General features: G+C 46.7%; 1 protein-coding gene across 1 annotated transcript in view; it reads right to left on the reverse strand.

The window, feature by feature from the left end:
• Positions 1-722: 722 nt before the first annotated feature.
• COL22A1 (collagen type XXII alpha 1 chain) overlaps positions 723-22,465 on the reverse strand; it is a 336,220-nt gene continuing 314,477 nt past the window's right edge. The window contains exons 56-64 of the mRNA XM_033202916.1: positions 19,901-19,954; positions 18,338-18,409; positions 16,696-16,731; positions 14,118-14,162; positions 11,132-11,311; positions 9,321-9,387; positions 6,522-6,704; positions 3,947-4,024; positions 723-1,924 (exon numbers count right to left, since the gene is read on the reverse strand). Of these exons, the coding sequence (XP_033058807.1) occupies positions 1,737-1,924; positions 3,947-4,024; positions 6,522-6,704; positions 9,321-9,387; positions 11,132-11,311; positions 14,118-14,162; positions 16,696-16,731; positions 18,338-18,409; positions 19,901-19,954 (903 nt within the window). The 3' untranslated portion in view covers positions 723-1,736. The remainder of the gene's footprint in view (positions 1,925-3,946; positions 4,025-6,521; positions 6,705-9,320; positions 9,388-11,131; positions 11,312-14,117; positions 14,163-16,695; positions 16,732-18,337; positions 18,410-19,900; positions 19,955-22,465) is intronic.

Consider the following 22,465-nt stretch of genomic DNA (forward strand, 5'->3'; position numbering starts at 1 on the left):
GACTGAGAGGGAGACTGTCTTATTCTGCACTGACAGGAATGGCTTCTTTCGGACCCCTGACACCCATCCAGCCCCAGAATCACTAGCTGACTGAACACAAGGAACGGGTATCAGATTTCACTTTTAAATCACTGCAATAATACTTCTCTACCCATGGAAACATCAAACTTCTTGAAATGTTTATGTTCCTGGTTTCTAAATCAATTAGAGGCATCCAGAACAGGGAATCACAAAAGGGAAGTTCTTGATAAACATCTGCTGCATTAGTCTGTAAGTGGCTAACAGCTTGGGTGAATGGACAAATGAATGGATGGATGAATTGATCAATGGATCGATCAATCGGTCAGTCAGTCAATCTGTCAGTCAAGAACAAACGTAGGAAGAGTACATCTCTTAGACCACTGGTGAATCACTCGGCCTCTAGATGCAGTTTGACAGGACAGGTTCTGCTAAAACTTTCTGACTTGCTTCACTCCCTCCTCACTGTGATCCTGCATAAATGTGCACATCTAAATGTCTGCTTCCATATGATGGGCAGGCTAATGAACGGCCCTGGACTAGCTCAGTCAGGCACACACATTCGCTCCCTCGTTCATTCACCAGGTGGGCTGAACGTGTGGACTCTGTGCTACGGTTCTCGGAAGGAAAGGATACATCCCAGTGCTTGAGGAGTTCACATTCAGGTGGACGCTGAATATAAGAAATCAATCATCAAGAGGAACTCAGGAGAAGGAAACTTGGATTTATTGAGCACCTGTTCGCGCAGGGCATGTCACATACACACATGCACTTGATGCCATTTATTTCAGAGACAGAGCCCTGGAGATACAAATTTCCCAGCTCTGCTCAGTGCTCTGGCCAACTGCCCACCATTAGGGAACACAAGTGGATGGTCACCTCATCCACTTGTTTTATAATTAATATAACTGAAACCAACAAGAGGAACTTGAAGGGGCCTTACCCACAGTTTAGAAGACATATCAACTCTCAAGGGCTGCCTCTTCAACATGGGTTTTCCCATCTTTGGCCAAGACATATGATCCCACAAAGCCATTGCCAACCACAGACATTATTTCATTTCTGTGAGCTTGGAGCACTGAGGTGGCTGGAGTGCACCCTGAGAGCTGATTCTGTGTTCTCCAAATGCACGTCCCGTCGGGAGGTGGGAACATTCCTCATGGTTGCAAATTCTTTCTCTTCCTGCTTCTTTTCCCTCTCTGGACAGTGGTAGTGTTTGTATTATTTCTCCCTGGGTGATCTCTGGACACGACTGAGAATGAAGCCCATTGACTCATTTTCTTAAAGTTTTTCTTCTGAAGAAAGAGGTAAATTTGTCAAGTGTCTGGTCAGGGTTTTGTAGCACCAAGAGTTTCCTTAAAATGGGCAGTTACACATCAGATGGGGGCTGTCAGAAGAATGAAGAAACGATCTCCTGCCCCACGAATCAAGTTTTCCCAACTTCAAAGGAGTGGGAAAGAACTCACAAAGCATCAGCATATGAAATAATAATAATAATTAGCAACAAGAATAATATTAACAATCATCTGACCGACCGGCAGCATCTGTTGGATTTAATAATTTTGAGGTCTCTCAAGAAAATAAAACAAAAAGCAAACAATAAAAGAAAGAAAAAAAAGGAACACATGGCTGAAGTCTTTCAAGACCTCTGGCTTCCCACTGGGCTCCGAGTTCAAGTTTCAGAAATCCACTGCAGTCTTCTGGCTTTCCAGAGTCCTCTAGGGGCCCTTCACATTACCTGGCCGGGCAGCAAGGCTGGCGAAGTAGGCACACTGGGAAGGGTCACACTGGCCTGGGGGACCAGGGGGTCCTGGGGGGCCAGGATGTCCAGCTGGTCCTGTCTCCCCTTGAGGGCCAGGGATCCCAGGAAGTCCATCTTTAGCATAGCCAGGTTCCCCAGGTTGACCTGGCCCAAGGAGCAAAAGAAACAGAAGGTGGTTCAAGATCCTTCTGGGAGGGGATGGGCCCTGACCTCACAGCTTCCATTCACTATGAACTTAGGACCTGAAACGTCCTCAGATGGAACATCCCCAAGGTCTGGGAGCTCTGAGCAACTAGAGTGGTCCACATAAACACAAGGTGGCAGGAGCACCTCAATATGCAGAAGAAGGGGTTGCTTTAACTATTGGACCTGGGATAGTAATCCAGGCACCACTGGAGAGAAAGAAACAAGGGTAGATTGAGACCAGGTAGGGTATATGTTCTCCATTAAAGAGTCAGATGAGAGACCTGGCCTTCCGGGTTCTTACATGGGTCTAGGGAACGTGTCTGAATGGAGAGTAGACACCAAGTCCTAATCATTAACCCTTAGCCCCAATTCACATGACCTTAGAGACACCTGGTGACATTCCATTACACAACATCCAACTTGTTCCAAATCTCTATTTTCTCAGCTTTATCTACACATTAAATTTGAACCACGTATTTAGATTACATTAAGCTATTCTGCAAAATCATGGCCAAATACAACATCTAGGATGCAAGTAAGTGACACTTAAAATAGTCCAAAATTGAGACCCAGAAAATACTGCCTATAGACAAACTTCTATCCCTTCACTTAGCAAGCATCATAACATCATATATAATCAACCTATCTTTCTTCTTAGCTTTGGCAACTTGGAAGGTCAGTGCTAAGTCTTGCGTTTAACCCTAGTAGTGACATCCCTTCTTAAATCTTAGTAATCATCTTATCAGAAAATCTCATATAAAATAAACACAAAGTAAACTTTGCACTTAAAAAGATCAGTAGATATTTCATTAATTCTATTAATGCTTTGGTAATAGCTATTTAATCTATAATCCTGCCTAGATCAAGTTTGGAGGCCTCAGTGTTATTCACTCCTTGGGCTAAGAGCCACTGAAATGTGATAATTATCTCACTTCCACATTGGTACAGTTACTTCCTCCTTTTCAATGGTTTCTGTTCGGCCATTTACTCTTGATTTGAAATTGCCTGGTTTTAAATGTTACTCTTAATATTATAAGCTATTTGAAAATATAAGCCATAAAAATAAATATTTATAATGTATTTCTAATTATCTTCTCCAAGGAAAATAATAATAAATATCCACTTTAGAAAATTTGGAAAATCATGAAGGTATAAATACTAAACTGAAATTCTCTATAAGATCAATATTCAGACATGACCTCAGGCAAACATATAAATTAAAGTTAAATAAAAAATAGAAGCCTCAACAGTCAAATTTCTTCTACCTTCTACCTATACACCTCATTTTGGAACGTGATTATTGCTGCATTGTAGAGATCTTCCAACATGGCCACTGGGTAGCATGATCAACTTGTCCCAGTTTTCTCATGTCATGTCTTGGTTTTAAAGCTGAAATTCCCAGGTCCCAGAAACGTCCTCAGCCCTGGGACAGCTAACCACCCTACCACTGGGTGAGCATTTCCCAAAACATATTCTGAGAAGTGCTAAAGGGATATTAACAACTGCAGAGTGAAAGAAAAAGGACTCCTCTTTCAAGTGAATTTCGAAAGTGCTAGGTTAAACAAAATAGACACATTTTAAAATGTGAGTCCTTAGCACTTACGATAGTGAATGTGCACCAGAAATGTCTGAAAGAGAAACACAGTCCCCAGCAGTTCCTGATTTAGCCCAAGTCAGTTTTTGTTTTGTTTTGTTTTGGTTGTTTTGTTTTGTTTTCTCCGGGACCATTTCATGAAATTTTAAATTCATGGGACACACTTCAACAATTCATAGAATACACTATAGTTTTCTTAGTAAGTCAAGAAGGTCGGAGTTTAGAAATATTTAATGAAACTAAGTAAGTGATCGTTGTCTCCTCCTTATCTATAGAGCCTAACCCCTCCTCTCCACTCACTGCTGAGTCCTGGGGGGCCACGGGCAGGAGTGCTGGGTCTCCAGGTAGCTCACACCCTACCCCTGAGCCTCCAGAATGAGTCATACCTGGTATGCCAGGGGGTCCCATCTCGCCTCGGAGGCCAACTCCAGGTGCACCTGGGTCACCTTTGGCTCCTCGCTCACCTGGGAAGAAAAACATGCACTTTTGATGGTGGAGACCCCCGGGGACGACAGAAACTGGGCATCCCATGTTGCGGGATGCCCAGGTGCAACACTAGGCTGCTGCGGTGTTCCAGTCTAAACCACCCTGTGTACACACACTCACACCGCACAGTACCCCCAATTCCCATTCACATACTCATTCACACACACACACTCCAGCGCACACTCACATTCAGAAATATACATATGGAATCACCAAAATAAACACTCCCTCCTAAACGAATATTTACATATGAACATTTGCTCAAGCACACATCTACCCAATTCCACACATATATATATTCAAACCATATTGACAACTGTATACATACACTCATATACACATACGGACTCATTCAGACAAATGTACACACCTACACAATCTCTCTCATATGCCATACACACCGAAGTCCGCATGCATCCCTCTTATATGTCTATGCTTCCTGTATTTCCAAGCATTGTACCTGAACCTTTATCAGGAAGAAACTGGATGATATATAAACAAATTCAGCACTCACATGGGCATGTGCAGTGATAAGTAAGACACAGCTCTACTCTCAAGAAGCTTGAAATTTAATAAGAGAAATAAAATAGGGCACGAAGAACATTCTAGTATGAAACAGAATGTGCGATAAGTACCATCGTAGGAATTTTAAAAAACACTCCACACATGCAGAGGAGACAGAGTGATTCAGTTCCCCTGGGAGGACACTTGAGATCATATTTGAATGAAGATGGTGGAGATGGGAGTAAACTGTCTCTCACCCTTGTTTTTTAAATCAATCACTTGTTTTGCCATATTGTTTCCAGAATATCTGCTGCATGTAATATATTTTCTTTTGTAACCCCAGTTGAAATTCTGCTGGTTCACAGGGACTTCAGACCATTCATTTTTATTGTTATAATAATTATGTTTGGTCAGTATTCTGCCACAATCTGACGTTCTCTATGCTTTATGCTTTCTTGTTGACATTTATTTTATATATTTTGTTTTATGAAATCACATGAGTAGGACTAGAATATACAAATTTAACAAAAAGCCTTTCAAGTAGGAGAAACATCATAGGAAATGGATACGCAAATTAAGAATTAGTAAGAAAATGGGAGATCAAAAGAGGACAATGTTAGAGGCACCCGTCTCCCTATCTCCAACAAGTCACTCCAGAGCAGCTAAAATGACACCACATGCTCTTTTCCCTGCCCCACGCTTACTCCTAATCGGACAGGAGTGAATTATGGGCTGGTCTCCTGTCTTTTATCTTTATTTGAAATTGCCTTATTCAAAAATTATTATTAATTGCATAAGCTATTTGAAAGCAGGCAAACTTTAAAAAGTAGATAAAATATTTTTTAAACAACCTTTTATAAATCATTCTACTATAAAGACACATGCACACGTATGTTTATTGCAGTACTATTTACCATAGCAAAGACTTGGAACCAACCCAAATGCCCATCAATGATAGACTGGATAAAGAAAATGTGGCACATAGGCACCATGGAATACTATGAAAGCATTAAAAAGAATTGAGTTCATATCCGTTGCAGGAACATGGATGAAGCTGGAAACCATCATGCTCAGCAAACTAACACAGGAACAGAAAACCAAACACCACATGTTCTCACTCATAAGTGGGAGCTGAACATGAGAACACTTGGACACAGGGAGGGGAACATCACACACCGGGGCCTGTTGGGGGGTGGGGGTCAAGGAGAGGGAGAGCATTAGGACAAAAACCTAATGCATGCGGGGCTTTAAACCTAGGTGATGGTTTGATAGGTGCAGCAAACCACCATGGCACATATATACCTATATATCAAACCTTCACATTCAGCACATGTATCCCAGAACTTGAAGTAAATTTAAAAAATAAAAAAATAAAAAAATAATAATAATAATTTTTTTAAATTTATTTTTTAATCCTTCCTCTCTCTTTCTCACATCTGTCTTCCTGCAGAGAGAGTAAGTGTTCTGACCTGTTGGCCACTGTGTGATGAGTTAAATCGTACAGCCTCCACCGTTTGAAAGAGAGACCTTCTATTGGCTGGAGCTCTGATGTCCTGATAAGTCACTGCCTTGAGACCTGGGCAGTTAACAGCTGTTCTGTTCCCATTTTAAGGCTGGCATTTAATCTCCATTGAGATTAAATGTCTTATTCCTCAGTGCTAAACTCGGTAGGGGAAGAAGGAGGCATGTTGTTTACCTCCCTGAAACTTGAGCAGCGGAGATGGAGAGAGAACAAGAAAGTAGGAGGGAACTGATTCAATCTTCCTAGCAGAAGCATAATTTTGTAGAAATGTCAAGTATGAAAGCCTCTTATGCATATGATAAAATTATATGATGCCAAAACTCTGGGTGTTACCAAGCTACAGGCAATGGGAGTGGCATGAATAATGCATGCAGTGCCACCTCCCAGCCGTGTTCCTTCTCCACCTTCCAGGAGTACATGGAGCACATCTCCTCCAGGTCTTCACTCACCTTTTGGACCTATGGGTCCAGAGGGTCCTTCCAGACCCCCCTGCCCAGGACGACCTGGCTCCCCCATGGGGCCGGCCCGACCTGGAAGCCCATCTTTTCCAGGGGGCCCTGGGGGCCCGGGTCTGCCTTGAGATGACTTCATGTGCGCTGGGGGCATCTGGGCCAGGAGGTAGGCGAGTTTGGCTGTGGAGTAGGAAAAAGAGAGGCATTTCATGAAGAATGGAGAGTGGACATAGGACAGGATGGCTACTCACTGCCAACTCAGAACCAAGGGGCCAGTAATAGCTGCGGAAACAATATCAATGACACGTCACTTGGCATATGTGTAGTATTTGTATGGGCACCTTCTGATTGTGGCTGGCCATGGGGTGACTTAATCAGTAGTGACCATAGTGCTCATCGTTGACCCTGGAGCAGGTCTGCCTAGGCTGGGATCCCAGGACAGCCACGGCCAGCCAGGTGGCCTCGAGCAAGCTACTCGACCATTCCCAGCCTTGGTGTCCCTTTCTATGCAATGGAGATAATGAACTAGCACCTACCCCACTGGGCTAAATGAGGATGGAGTATGTGAGATGATGTATGTGGAATAGTGCCTGGCACTTGCTAAGTGCTCAGGAGACGCTGGCTGCTACCTCAGGGGCAGAACGATGGAGGCCATCGTAGCATGGACAGCAGTAGCAGTAGTAGCAATTGCAATGGTCAGTTGGGGAAACTGACGCTGGGATGGAGGAGATAAGTGGCTTCCACAAAGCTATGTTCTTCACTTTTCCTCTCCAATGTCAAATTCCTCATCTATAAGCTAAAGGGTGGGACACGATGGTCACTGGAGATCCTACACATCTAAAATGTTAGTATGACAGAGCTGATTTAAAGACCCAGAGGTCCAGTGCTGGTCTGGCAGCCTTTCAATGGGACAGGGGATATATGCCCATCTGGTGGCCACCAAGGGCAGTTTGCCATGCAGTCATAGGTAATCAGGCCCAAACTGCTATTTTGCAGACAGTGTGACCAAGACCAGAGGCTGGGAGGCTACCCAAGGCCCCCGGCGTTTGATAGGGAAACCAAGGCAGAGTCAGGCTCTTCTGACTGCCTGGTTGATCACTTCCCAGAGTACCTCCCTTCTACTGCTCCTCTCACAAGGTGGCAGGAAGACAGGTGGTCCACTTCTGTGACCTGACAAACTGCTCAACTTTTCTGAGCCTTGATTTTGTCATCTTTAAAGTGGAGTGCATGCTCCTTCCTCAAAGGCCTGTTTGGAAGAAATGACTTAGCCGAGCAGATTCTCTATCCAAACCAATTTGAAAGGGGTCTTGTCTCTGCTCTTGGGCTAGAGATCCCCCAAAAGCAAAGGCCATTTCTGTCACTGATGAATCCAACATTCAGAAGGTAGAACTCAGAGATCTACACACATGAGACCTCAGAACACCACCTACCCATGGTACCCACCAATCTGGTCCTTATTTCCCTCCTCTCATCGCCTCCTTCTCCCACCCAACACCCACTCGATGTGTGCTCCAGAAAACAGTCCTTTGCCCTCATTTCCATACAGGAAAAAGACCATGTTTTTTTCCTGTACGGAAATGGACCGTGTTCCCCTGGACACTCCAAGAGGACAGGAAGGAGGGCCGTCTTGTTTACAGCTGTGTCCTTGCTCCCAGCACAGAATCTCACAACGGGAGGTGCAAAATAACTGAGACATGATCATGTGAATAAAAGTGCCCTCCCCTTCTGTCCTTGTGCGCCTAGAAAGTAGTTATGGATTTCTCTTCTTCGCTGTAACAAAATCTTGTGTGACTTTCTTCTCCTCTAACTTCCCATTGCAGAGGGAATGGGAATGGCTGTTGTTCAAGACAATTTGGTGATGAAGAGCACAGAACTTTCAGTGAGGCTGGGGTACAAATCCTGGCCAGATCTTCCCAGCTCATCAACCTTAAGTTACTTAGCCCCTAATAATTCTGCTTCTAACAATTCTTACAATAATTACATGAGCCTCATGAGATTGTTTGGAGGCTTCTTTGGATTAACACTTGCAAGTGCTGAGAACTTCACCTGATCTTGGCAAATGCCAACATGCTGGCATGATTACTACCATCCTCCTACTTTCCTCCCTCCCTAAGCATCTGCTACACACAGGCACATGCTAGACCTGGGGACGTAACAATGAGTCAATGCAACAGGACTGAAAGGATTTTAGTTCCTTGAAAGCACTAGGCCTGCCTGCCCCACTCAGCGCCTTCACACATGTTGTTCCATAGACCTGGGGTTACATTTCATCTTTCAACTTGCAGCTCACATGGCCCCTCCTCCAGGTTGCCTTCATTAATCCACTCCCTGGCCTCTGAACAATCTTAGGTATATTCATCTGTCCTCTTTTAATGCCTGCTGTGAAAAATAAAATTTAAGAACTTTTATTGACTTTACTAAAATCATCTTGTCTATTTGTTTATCTACTTCCTCCTCTGGACTGTGAGTTTCATGAGGTTCATAGCAGTAAATAACCAAAATTCTTTACAGACTAGATAAGTGGCTCAATGCACAGAATAAATGATTGATCATAGCAGAGCTGTTTTTGTAGATAGTGAGCTCTCCTTCACTAGAGGTAATCAAGTGAACTAGAGAAAGTATGTGTCAGATAAAGGACAGACAGTCTTCAGGGCGTTCCTCAACCCTGAAAATCTACACTTGAGCTGCCAGTCAAGTGCTTTTCTTACTCCAGGATGCAAAAGCATTCAAGGCTGAATGAAAGGACTGCTTCCTGGGCTCTTCTCTGCAAGACCATAGCACAGTCCAGATACTCACTTTCGAGCTGCTTCCCCAGTTCTTCTTGAATAAGCCGACGCAGGGTTTCCATGGATGGAGACTCCCCCTAGGAGGGAGGGAAGGTGGAGTCATTGATCTTCCCAGTAACTTCTGCCACCTAAGAACCTGAGGACTTAGGAAGCCAGGAAGTTCGTAGGTGGTATATACCCACACAGGGAAGCACATGTTCCTAACCCAATCTTCTCCATGTCTCAAATCCCTTCCTCCCTTCTGTTATGCAGGCAGCATCATCCCATTTTACACAGCAACGCGGACTCTGGGCTCTCCGAGCCACTGCTGCCCTTCCTTCCATACCCTTCCAGCTTATTCACTGGATTTCCTTCCTGATCAAGCCACTGTGCCCATTAATTCCACTCATACTCCCTTCTTAGCACTGGACCTGGGCAATCTGGCCCCTAATCTCTCCCTGCCAAAGTTGTGTCCACCTTTCGGACATAGCCCACAGGCTGCCTTCCATGTTAACTCGGGTGGATTTCCTCTGCCTGGCTACTTGGCCACTCTGGTTCCTGTGGTCTGGCTTTCCCTGCTTAGGTCCACTGTGGCTCTAAACAACTTTCTCACCAAGTCCTGGTGCTTAGTTCACAGAAGCTGATGAGTTTGCCAACCAGAGAAGCCAATGTTGTCTCCAAGCTCACACAGTGGCATGTGATTCGTAGAAGAACCTGGAGGAGCTGTCCTCAAGCTGTACAGAGCTGGTCTCTTCCTGTCTGACTGCTCAAGGGCAGTGTCTACCCCTCAAGGGCAGGGGTCTTACTGTGCTCATCTCTGTAGCCCCATACCTGGCATGAGATAGATTCCATTTCCTTATTCTTTTATTCTGACCAAGAATCTTTTATATTAGTCCCAGAATTCTCATCACTGCCCATAGCAGCAGGACTGACAGAACTTGGCAAAGCTCCAAGAGGGCTTTGGAAGCCAGCTGAGTGCTCCAGCCTCTCCACTGACTTGGCCAAGAGACAGACTCTAGCTGCCTGGCATCTTTCAGGGCAGCTGAAACCCAGGCTGACCACAGCCACCAGGAACTGACGCAACTGCAGAGCATCAGAAGTGGCAGGGACATGGAGGTCATCCAGACCTGGGCTCTGAGAAATAAAAGGGTCTCCAGGAGACCATATGGGCTGCCGAGCAGGAAGGGGTGGTCACATGGACTTCCACCAGGGGAGTTCTGCGTCTATCTTTTTATAGCCCATGTATGCCTGTGTCACGAGATTGTGTAAAATGAAAGTTCTGCCACTAGGATAAAGGATGTTTAAAGAAAGAAAAAAAAGTCACTCTAAATAAGCCCTTGTTCCCAGCTTTGGAAAAAGAGAGATGCAGGGGGAAGCAGGAGTACTCTAGGTCGGCAGATACAAGAGTGGCAAAGCCAGGCATCCAAATGGATGGGGAACCATCCCACAATGAAGTTCAGACCCCTGGGGACTGGGTATCTTCTCAACTGCCTTTTGCACAAGGTCCTGGGCAGAAGAGTTCTACAGCCCAAGAAATGAAGTCTTAAGGATTCATTACCACTGAGGAAGAGGGTTGAACAGAAGAGGGACTATTTTTGAGCATTTCTTAAGCTAGGCACATTATTTCACTTGATCATCATAAATCAAAAGAGGATTTTGTTTTTCCTTTTTGCAGACAAGGAACGGCAGATTCAGAAAGGAAAAGTAGCCTGCTCCAGGTCACACCTTCAGTCACTGGAAGACTGGGATCTGTAGCCTAGTGTCTCTAAAGTCCACACACTTCCCTGGCTACCTCTAAGGCCCCGAAGAGCCCCGAGTCCAAAGCTGTATCAGCATCCTTACCCTCAGTCCTGGAAATCCCGGCTGGCCTGGAGGCCCTGGGGGTCCAGCTGGTCCGTTCTCCCCAGGTGGTCCTTGGGGACCCATCAGGCCTGTGTGGCCTTTGTGGCCCGGGATTCCAGGGTCCCCAGGCTGGCCCTTTCCACCAGGAGGTCCTTTGTCACCTTTGATCCCAGGATCTCCCTAAGGAGGCGAGAAGCATATTAGCGTGTGTCTCAGGGCTGGAAGCTGTACCCCATGCGGCTGCAAAAAAGGTTCCCCCAGTCTGCCTTTTAGATCACTGAAAGGGAGACCTTGGCCCTGGGTGGCCCATGTGTGGCCTGGGGTGAGAAGAGCCCCAGAATCCATCACATGCACCATCCTGATTGTACAAATGAAAACACGGGCAGCCTGGGCAAGATGTTGTGACCCCATCATTAGCAAAACTAATATTTTAAAAAACTAGCCAGGCACAGTGGCAATTGCCTATAATCCCAGCTACTTGGAAGGCCGAGGTGGGAAGATCACTTGAGGCCAGGAGTTTGATACGGCAGTGAGCTATGATCATGCCACTGCACTCCAGCCTGCATGACAGAGTGAGACTCCATTTTTTAAAAAAGAAAGGAAAAAGAAAAAGGAAACATGCAGGGCCCAGAGACAGAAAGCCACCAGCCCATGGTCACACAGCTAGTCTATAGAAAACAGGATAAGAATGTTGATTGCGGAATTCCAATCCTATTCTTAATCCCGAGAGTGCAGCTCCTCGGGCTACCTGGAGAAGGCTGGCCCTGGCAACTGAGACTGATGGTGGAGCTGCTGACCCGTTTCTGGCCTGGTTTTGCTCTCTAGAGAGACAGTGGTCCTCTCTCAACAGAGGTGTCTCCCTCCCAGGCCATCTCCTCCTTTCTCTCAGCTCTAGGGAGTTCACAGAGGATTATCCAATGGCCTCCAACACTGCCTAGGGCTCAATGCTCCCCACGGCTGACCCAGAGTTGGAAGTGCTAGACCAGTGATTTGGTAACTATGGCAAGCCCAGGGCAGTCCAGTCCTCTGCCTTTATGTGCTACTGTGTGTTTGACCAGCAAGTTCAAATGATTGGTTGATCTGAAAATATGGCAGCCACATTAATGGCCTCAGAGATAATGGAACTCCATTGCTGGGATGTAGCAGAGAAAGGGAGGCTCAGGGAGAAAAAGAAGAGACACCAGATGGTAACTGTAAATGTGTGGCATGGCTGACAACATGACCCAGAGCCACAGAAAAGGAAAATGGTGCAGTCACCACACCATCTCTAACATAGGCACTTAAATGAAAAATGCAAGGAGTGAGACAATAGATAACATATGATATGTTCAGAGTGGGGAGGGGGTTAAATACAAGGTAAATGCACATTTATAACACACACCGCACATAATTCTGTATGCACAGACTCCCTCTGAAAAGATAAAAAGGAAAAGCACTGTGATAGACCCTGGAGATGGTTGGGGCTAAGGGGTGAAAGAAGCACATAATTTTCATTGCATTCACTCGTCCTGCAATTTTCACTGTTGAACAATGTACCTGTATTGCTTTTAATATTTCAACAATAACCCAACATCAATGAATTCAAAAATAATAATTGAGCAGATCCAAAGAAGTCACTTCAATTTTCCAGGCGTGATGCATTTCACAGGACGCTGCAATCTCTGTCAGTGATCTTGAATTCAGGGGTCTAGTAAAAAGTCCTGGTATTTGTACACCTGGATGCCAAGGCCCTATCTCATGTGTGGTACAGCATTTTCTATTCATTAAATGTCTCACAATCACTTTGTGGTGACAGCACTTGTCCCATATTTCAAATGTTCCCAGAGTACAAAGAAAAGGGTAGTCTAATGGCTCCCTGGCAATGTGCCATGAAAGCACTTAACAGGGAAAAGGCAAGCTCTGCACGTATTGATTAGGTATTAAAGAAGAGATGCCATTGGTGGTCTGAGTTCCTTGGCTCTCAACCAAAATTCAAGCCCATATCCTGTGCCAATAGCTCCCACGGGCACCTGAGTCGCATTCTCGGAGGGGCGAGGGGGAACGTCAACGCCTTCTCAGCCACATGTCTCTCACGTCCCTGGCTCCATCGCTCAGGAACCAAAAGCCACAGGATAGAGGAATCAAAGTCATGGGAAGGAGACAGGAGGAAGATCCAGGGGGGAGAATCCCTGAGACTCTGCCCCCACTTTTCTTACTCCTCTGACTGTGGGAGAAGCCAGCCGGCTCCCCACCCACCCCACTTGCGAAGAAAGCCGAGATAAATTCTTTTCAGGACCATGGAAAACAAGCGGGGGTGGGCTGGGGGTGCCTGGGACGTCCGTGTCCCTGTCGTGCAACAGTGTGACAGCGTGAGGCTGACCAAACGCAGGATTGTGGGCAAACGAGACACATAAAGCCTCCAAAGGGAGCAGTAGTCGTGAGTGTGAGAACGCGTCCGCCTTCCACAGGCTCTTCAGCAAAAAAAGAGAGAAAAAGAAGAAAAAAGAAGTCTTTTCCCCTGTTGTTTTTTGGAGAAATGAAATGTAAAGAAAGGCTTTCTGGGTATAACGCCAAGGCAATTCATTATGGGAAAATCTGTTCCCTTGTCACCTCCAGCGACAAATTTGGCTCCTGGCAAATCGGCACTTCGGGAGCCGAGCCCATCTCGGCGGGCATTCGCACATGGGGAGAAAGAAATCTGTCAATGTCTCCCAAGGCTTGCCTTTGAATCTCTCATTGTGATGATTTTAGTCCTTAAACTAATAACCAAAAAGGAAAAAAGGAAAAAAATAATAATAACATCAAGTACAAACAATACTGGGAGGAAAAGAACCTCCCTTTGTGGGGCTGGTGATCATCCAGGAAAAAGTGAACAAAGTCACGACAGGTGGCGTGATCCAGGCGGATGTTTACTAAGTGCTTTGGACAAAGGCCAGGCTCAACATCCCGTGACCACTGTGCAAAGGTCATGTTTGGCGTGTTCCAGGCGCCTGTGCTCTCCACTCACCCTTTCTCCTTTGAATCCAGGCTCTCCAGGCTTCCCAGGGACCCCCTGCAAGGAGAAAGAAAGGACCATCATTGCCCCAGGCCCTCTGCACTGGCGTCCTTGCCTCGCTGGATATTGTTCACAGTCCTGCATGCTGAGGACCAGGGATCCTCAAGATATAAGGTCCCCCGAGGGCTCCTTTCTGATTTACACCCTCTGATTTATTCCTCCTGGCACTGTCCACCTTTGACTGATGGCACCAGCCCCTGGTTGGCCCCTCCAGATTCCTCCCCTACCTCTTGTGGGATAAACCCCACTCCCTTTAACATGCCCAGGAGGCCCTGCATGAATTGTTGTCTTCGACAGGCTGTCACTGCCCTGGATGGCTCTAGTGCAAGGGACAGACAGTTCTGCCATCTCATGGTCTCCGTTCCTTGTCTTCCCTGTGCCTGCAGCATGCTCCCCACCTCTCTGTCCAGACACCTACTTCCCACCTGGCCTGCAGGTCTCCTCTTCAGGAAGCCCCCCTGACCACCCAGCATTTAGAGAAGTGGCCCTCTTCTATGTTCCCACAGACCCCACCCCCTCCTGGAGGGCAGTCACATCAGGGAACAAGGGACACAGCCCACAGTGCCCACTGCTTCTGTCATGGTCTCCACCTGGAATGTCTCTTTCCTGCCCCTTTGCCCCCAGCTCCTCTGCCATCTCCTCTGTAAAGCGTTGGCTAATCCCTCTGGCCAGTGTCCATTCTCACGCATGGGTTACTTTCCTGCCAGCTGACACCTAACTTTCTTTCTCCCCAGATATGATGACCAAGGTATGCTTGTCTGCCTGCCTCTCAGACAGCACACATTTGGAAAGCAGAGCTTGATATTGGGAAAGGAAATTCAGCCAAGGGGCTCTTGTCCCATCTCTTGGTTGATAGACTTGGTTGATAGATTGAAGAGAAGAAAGTCAAAGAGAGTACTCTTGACCTCCTCTGAGCCTGGCCATTTCAGCCCCAGAAACATTCGCTACATCCCTTTCATGCAGTTGCCATGTTCAGCCCTGAGACCTACACAGAGGACAGGGATAAGACATGATCCTCATTCTCACAGAGTTCATAGCCTGTCCACGAGGTGGAGGTGGGCAGGAATTGATTCTAACACAAGGCAGACTGATTTAATTTCTGTAACGTAATTATCAAAAACTGCCTCGGTATTCCTGGGTGAATCTGTAAGTTGGGAAGCATGGAGCCTTGAAAGTTGGATAAAACTGAACAACAAAAGGTGGCAGGAAAGGCAATCCACATGGGTGGAAGAGTGAGGACCAAGCCTTGGATGGGAGAAGATGGAGACATATTGGGCATGGGGAAGCAGGAGGCTCCCATTCTAAGGGGAGAGCTAGATCAGATCTCGAAGACCTAGGATGCCTGCTTAGCCTAGAATTTATTTGAGAAGTCCAGAGAGAATTCGTTTAAGCAGGAGCCCAAGTACAAGCACATGGGGCCGATGCACACTCAGAAATGGGAGCTACAGGTATTTCCTCTTTACCTCAATCCAGACAGCAGAGGAAACAGTGATTGGGCAATGAGTGGATGATACACCCAGTGAGTGGCACCCTGTGGCTGGGGTGAGGTGCAAACACTTTCCAAGCATGAAGCTATCCGATTCAGTTTTAAGCAAGTGACCACCTCTTTGCAGTTAAGAACGTGACCCAAAGGCACAGAGTAAAAATGCATCATCCTCATTCAAGTGGGAGGATGCAGGCTTTGCAACGGAGAAGCTAATTTCCACAGACCTACTTTCTCTGCATTCAATCATTCTTCTGTTCATCTCTCATCAAATATTTTTGGTATCTAGTCTGTGCTGGTCTCCTGGGCTACAGCAGAACAGAGCAGGGTGCTAAAACCAAGCATTGTGAGGGGTCTGCTTTGCTTCAGTGTCAAGGAAAGTTGGCAAAAGGAACATTTCAGCTGAGACCTCAGGGTGAGTAGGAATAAGCATGGGAAAAGTGGGCCCTTGGAAAAGAACTTGGTGTATCTCAGGAGCTAAGAGGCCAGTGACTGGAGCTTAGAGAAGGAGGGGAGTGGTGGGACTGCGGCAGCCTGATTCCACGGAGAGAGCAGGGGAAGGGCAGAGCTGCAGGCTGTACTGTAGCGTCTCCATATGCTTATGCTCTGCAGACCCTCTGCCTGCTGGGTGAAAGACTATGGAGGGGCAAGACTGGACAAACGAAGATCCATAAGGGGATCACTGCAGTGTTCAAGTGAGAGCAGGTGACAGATTAGATTAGAGTCCCAGGGGCAGAGACAGAGAGAACTAGACAAAACCAACAGGTATTTTGAAGTCAGAGTTGACAGGATTTGTTAATAGCTTGGATTGGATGCTGAGGGCTAAACAAATGAAATAGACATATCAAGATGGTGCCCCTGCACTGGCTACATAATCTGTGGGGCTCCTGGCAAAATTTGTTCAACAGGCATTAAGGATTTCAAAACAGTGAAGGTAGACAGTGTTAAGGCAAGTGTGGGCCCTTCTAAGCCGAGGGCCTGAGACTGCATAGATTGCCCATCCGTGGGAAAGGGTTGCCAAGGGGTGAGTGGGCATGTGATACTTGCCTCCTTGCCTGGGACTCCTTTCTCTCCTGGTTCTCCCTGGAAAACAGAACAGAATATCAGTGGCTCTGCAGCATCAGCCCAATGTCAGTACTAAGGCTGTCTTTAAAACTGACATTTCCACTCAAGTCATGTTCCAGCAAAGACAACAATCGATGGTCTATCTGGCCAAGGACATCCCAGACAGGCTCTCTGGCCAGCCTGTGCAGGGGAAAGCAAAAAATCGCCCCAGGTTAGGAAAAGGAGCCACAGGTTAAGAGCTCCTTGTCAATGGGATGGGTATGACTCCACCAGGAGGGCCTCCAGGATATCAGTTTTACAAATAGTCCTGTTGTAGTCAGGAGGCCTCTCTCAGAAGCAGGCTCACAATGTATGAAACAAGAAGCCAATAAGACACTGGGCTCCAGGTTCAATTCTTGGCTCCTCCACTGTTTGACTCTGTGACCTAAAACAACCTTCCTACAACTTCCATAAGCTCTCTGTGCCTCAGTGTCTTCATCTGTAAAATGAGAACAGTGGTTGCACCTGCCTCAAGGATTACTGTGAGGTGTCAACGTGTTAATTCTCCTAAAGCACACTGGGCAGCAGCAGGCATGTAGTAAGGGCTGGACAAACACCCCATTCTTATCATGACTCAGGAGCAATTGCTGCAGGGCATCCACGGGAGTGGGTGCCCAGCTGCTCAGTGGCAGCACATGATTAACAAGGGGATGGAGAAGGAGACTTGGCCTTTAGCAAGGGAGTGCATAGGCCCATGTAAAAATCAGTGAATGGGACCATGCAAAGCCTGGGCAGCATGGTAGAAAAGGGTAAGAGGGGCTACCACCTCCAACAGGCTGGGCTTGGATGGCAGTGGGGCATGCAGAGGGGTCAGAATTCAATTGGAGAGAATGGACAAGAACATGGGCAAGCTCTCTACTCTGGCATGTTGCATGTAAGCCTCATTCATCAGGTCAGCAGTCCAAGCAGTGGACTGCAATATGCAGATGACACCAGAGGGCTCCACTTGGAAATGTTTGAATCCCTTAGCATCTGTTTGTCCAGAAACTTGGCAAAGATTTCCTTACAGCTTCCCCCTGACTTAAGCTGTCAAAAGACCTTGACTCAAGGATGAGCTGGAGCGCAAACCTACTACGTGGCTTTGAATAAATCACCTACGTGTTCTGACCCAATGGCTCAAACTTGCTCACCTTTACAATTATTTCCAAGCATCCTTCAAGTTCTAGGATCATGATCAACACCATTGTCCCACCACATGCATTATTACAATGGTTTGTGTTTACTGAGCACCTGCAATGGTCAGGAACCATTGCTGATCCCTTTATATGAATGATTTCATTTAATCCTCAGAAGTAGATGCTGTCATTATCCTCATTTGAATAATGAGACAGCTAAAGCATAAGAGGTTACAATACTTTCCTAAGATCTCATGATTAAGGAGTGATGGCACTGAGATTCCCATGTAGGTGTGACCTCGGGGTACTCCACTGTCTCATAAACCGTGATGCAACTTTGACTCCACACCAGGTCACCATGGCCTGAGCAGACAGAACTGAAGACACAGGAGGTGGCAGGGAAGGTACTGCACGTGAACGTCACAACCTGGAGCCAGGTATCTTAGGTTCCATTGGGGTTCTCTGCTTACCGGAGGCCCACGGGGACCCAGGAAGCCAGGAAGTCCTGGGCTGCCATTTTCCCCTTTGCTTCCTTTCTGGCCCTGCAAAGAGAAAACTGAGAATTAATTCCTCAAGGTCATGTACCAACTCAAGCAGATTCGGAAACCTTGTGACCACTCTGAAATCAAAAGGCCTGAGACATCCACTCCACACACAAATCCTCCCATGATGGAGGGGTATGGGTTAGAAAAAGACACGGGGTCTTGGGACTCCTGGTAGTGCTGTCATAGGAGGGGAAGAAGATGAGAAGTCTCCCTGTAGACAGCCGAGGGTCTTTCCATTCGAAACAACTAAAACAAACTGGCACAGATATTTAACAAAGACCCTGAGATGTGCAGAGCTCTCCAAGGAGTGCTCTAGTGAGATGGCATACCACTGCCCATGAGGTGGCCAGAGCTCACTTGGTAGAATCACATTTTGGGAAAGGACTTCGGGAATCTTTCAACTTCAACTTTTCTGGGGAGCCATCATGCATGGGTCAGTACTTCCAGGATCAACTCTGCACTAGGGGAGGTGATGGGTCCAGTTTCATGACCCAACCCCACCTCCTCTGTTCTCTCTCATGAGCAGCAACAGGTCTCACACCATAGCTCCTGAGGGAGGTCACTACATTTCCTAGGAAGTTGGATTCCTTTTGCATAGCTGTCCCTAGTCCAACAAGAAGAGGGTCTCTGCTAGGGTGATCAAATGCCCAGTTTGCCTGAAACCAGTAGGTTTCCCAGGATACAGGATTTTCCAACTGGGAAGGTTCCTCACAAACTGAGATGCACTGGTCACTGCAGTATCTGAAGTACCAAGCCCTGGTCAGCCCATTGTCCAATACAATTGACATTTGACTCACACGTTGCAGGTGGCCTTCTGAGTCAGGTGGCCAATTTTAGCAACTAAAAATACAAGAAGACTAGATTGGAAGGAGACTAGTGGCCGGAGCTTTTCTCATCCAATCCTAGAACCCATTAAGGAACCATCTTTCCCACCATGTCTCCCCACCTACAAGGACTGAACCCCAAATCTTGTATTTGCTATCTAGCTGACCAGGACTCTGCCAATTGGTATGCACCTTCTCTCTACTACCCGCCCATTGAGCTCTCTCTGCTACCTACCTGTTGATCCTTTTTGTCTCCCACCCCCGTCCCTACCTCCATTTCCATGCTGCACACTTTCTTTGTCATTCGAGGTGGGAAGGGTTGCTCGGTCTGACCTTGTCCTCGCATCCTCTGGAAACATCAAACTTCTACTCTACAACCTCGTTAAACATTTTTTTAAAAAATGTTTGTTTTGGGTGCCTATGGATGTAGACCATAGATGCCTATGGTTACAGCCAACAAAGAGCCAAGAGCATGATCATATGTACTTTAAACCTTAAAAATGGGCCCCATGGAGCTTCTTACCTCCAACTTATTTCTACCACTCAAACCCGTATTTCCCCACCGACGCTTCTAGGGACAGAGGCCGGACAATCTGTAATGTGAGCCACAAGCCCTTTCAAAGCTCACCCCAACGCCATCACATAGCAGCCAAAGAGAACTCACGGGGGTTCCTGAAGGGCCAGGCTCTCCTGGAGATCCCGGTGATCCATTCTTGCCCTGGTGGAAGAAACAGGGATAATCATCCTGCCAGGGCATCAAAGAGCAGGACAGTGGAACAAAGAGATAGACTGATGCACAGGACTTGGTTTTATACAGAATCTGTTACTCTAGCCAGTGTGGCTCTCAGTCAACCACTTCATTATTCAGAGGATGTTTCTCAACTTCTAAAAGGAACTGTAATATTTAATTCATAATATTCTTGTGAAATTAAATGAGCCCGTGGGCATGAAAAAGTCTAGCCTGATGAGTGGTGCCCACAGCTGAGGCACAGTAAATAATTATGACCACATTCATTTATTCACCTATTCATCCTTCCATTCAGTTGCTGTGCTGAAGAACAAGCAAACCATCTAACACAACCCAGCTTACACGCAATTGCTCACACTGCCACAGTGCTGTCTCCGCTTAGGGAGCATGTCCATGCCCTTATCTCCTGGGACTCCCCGACTAAGGAGATCATTATACTCTCATTTAAAATATGTAGATACTGAGGCACAGAGAATAAAAATGGTCTGTGCAGAGTCATGCAGCTACGAAATGGAAGGTCCATTCACTCCAGATTCCAGGACTGAGGTTTCCAAGTTTAATTCTCTCTAACTTCACAGAGATACATTGTGCACATTCATAGTTTTGGCAAACACATTTAACAAATAGGATCCCAGTAGAGTAAAAACAAGAAAGCTCAAGAATGTTCCTGGCTACTCCCTTTCAGGATCAGACAAATTTCTATTAAGCCAAAATTCACAGCTTCAATTCTCCAGGCTGTGTCAGTCTCTTTCTCTGCCCACCACACTCCCCCACTCAGGGCACATTCCCATTGGCTGCTGTGTCTTTACCTGGCTCTCTTCCTCACCATGAGTAACCCAAAGGCAGAGTCTATGCCTTGTCGTTCTTTATATTTCCAGCCTAGGAGGAGCGATCCTCCTTGTGTGTCTCCAATGCAGTGCCAGACACACAGGAGGTTTGCTGCTAAATAATGAACCAGGGACATCCTAGAGAATCACTCTCCATTGATCCTTTAACCAAAAAGTGTTAATGCCCTATAATCTGTGAAACATCCATTCACAAATGTGTTGGATTCATGGAAGCATGTTCCAGTATAAAGTAGCTGATGCTGACCGGGCACTTCTTACATACCAGACTTCTTCTAAGAGCTTTGCATTTCGCATGCATTAATTCACTCACTGCTCACATCAGACCCAAACATCATCACCCTTTTACAAATGGGGAAACTGAGGCTCAGAAATGCTAAGCCACCTGCCTGTGAGGCAAGGGGAGGAGCTGAGATCTGAACATAGGCAGCACTGATTCCACCTCATACTGCTCTGCCCCTCCTTAAGGACATGCCTTACGGGTCAGCGATCATAAATACAGCTTCCACCTCATGCCTCCAAAGCACATGCATGGCCATGGCCTCATGTCACTGGATCCTGCCAGGAATCATGCAGCACAGACATCTTTCTCCTCATATCCCAGAACCCCCTTAACAGACCTGCCAGGGATCGCTGAGCTAGTAAGGTCTAAAATCAGACCAGCCAGCTGGATTTGTGGACTGCTTACCCGTACTCAGCCCCTTCCGCGAACGCTGCATAACGCTTCTCCCTGCACCTTCCTCCGCCCACCAACCCATCTGTGTCCCTCTAAAAATATGTACTTTGCCTTATCCCTATGGAAATTCTATCTCTCCTCCTTCTTCCTCTAATCTTCCCTTTGCAGGGAGGATAAGGGCCAAGACATTGCAGAGAGGATAAGGGCCAAGACCCAGTAGCATACAGTGCCAACACAGGCCATGTGCACAGAAGGCAGGGTGGGTGGTTCTGGACGGCTGCCTGTGCTCTGTGCACTTGAGGCCTATTGGGGCTGGGACCTGGTTTCCTCCCAGGCTACAGAGCCACTCCTGTGTTCTGCGCTCCCTCACCAAGCCCCTTGGGTCTCTGCTTCCCAGGAATGGAAACCACAGCTTCCCTTTTCAACCCTTCTGAGCTCCAAACTCCTATTCTAAGACCCCTCCTTCCTGGATGATCTTTCTGACAAGGACATCTAGCACACGCCAGCCAGGCTGGGTGTTGCAGCTGCAGGCTCTTGATTGAGAATGCTGGGGTCCAAATCCTGGCTGTATCACTGACTTGCAGTGTGATCTTGGGCAAGTTACTAGACTTCTCCGTGTCTCCATTTCTCATCTGTGAATGGGGACAGCAATGACACCTGTCTCACAGGGTTTGGGGAGAAAATGAAGGAATCATGTAAATGCCTCATGCAGTCCCCAGCACTGAGCTTCACTCCACTGGTGCTTGTTGGAAGCTAGTGGCTGTGAGGTGGTTGCCACATGGGTCATTCTTACCCCGGGGTGGCTGTAGATTTTAGAGAAAGCAAAATGAAAGTTTTCAGGCCACACATACATTCACAGTCACCACAACTATTGATGGAGGCACTCTATACATATTCAGTGTCCAGTTCAAAGTTGTGTGAACTTGCCAGAATCCTTCTAACTCAGAAAAGCACAGAAAT

This window comes from Trachypithecus francoisi, unplaced genomic scaffold (assembly GCF_009764315.1).
Source record: "Trachypithecus francoisi isolate TF-2019V2 unplaced genomic scaffold, Tfra_2.0 Lachesis_group7, whole genome shotgun sequence".
Lineage (NCBI taxonomy): Eukaryota > Metazoa > Chordata > Mammalia > Primates > Cercopithecidae > Trachypithecus > Trachypithecus francoisi.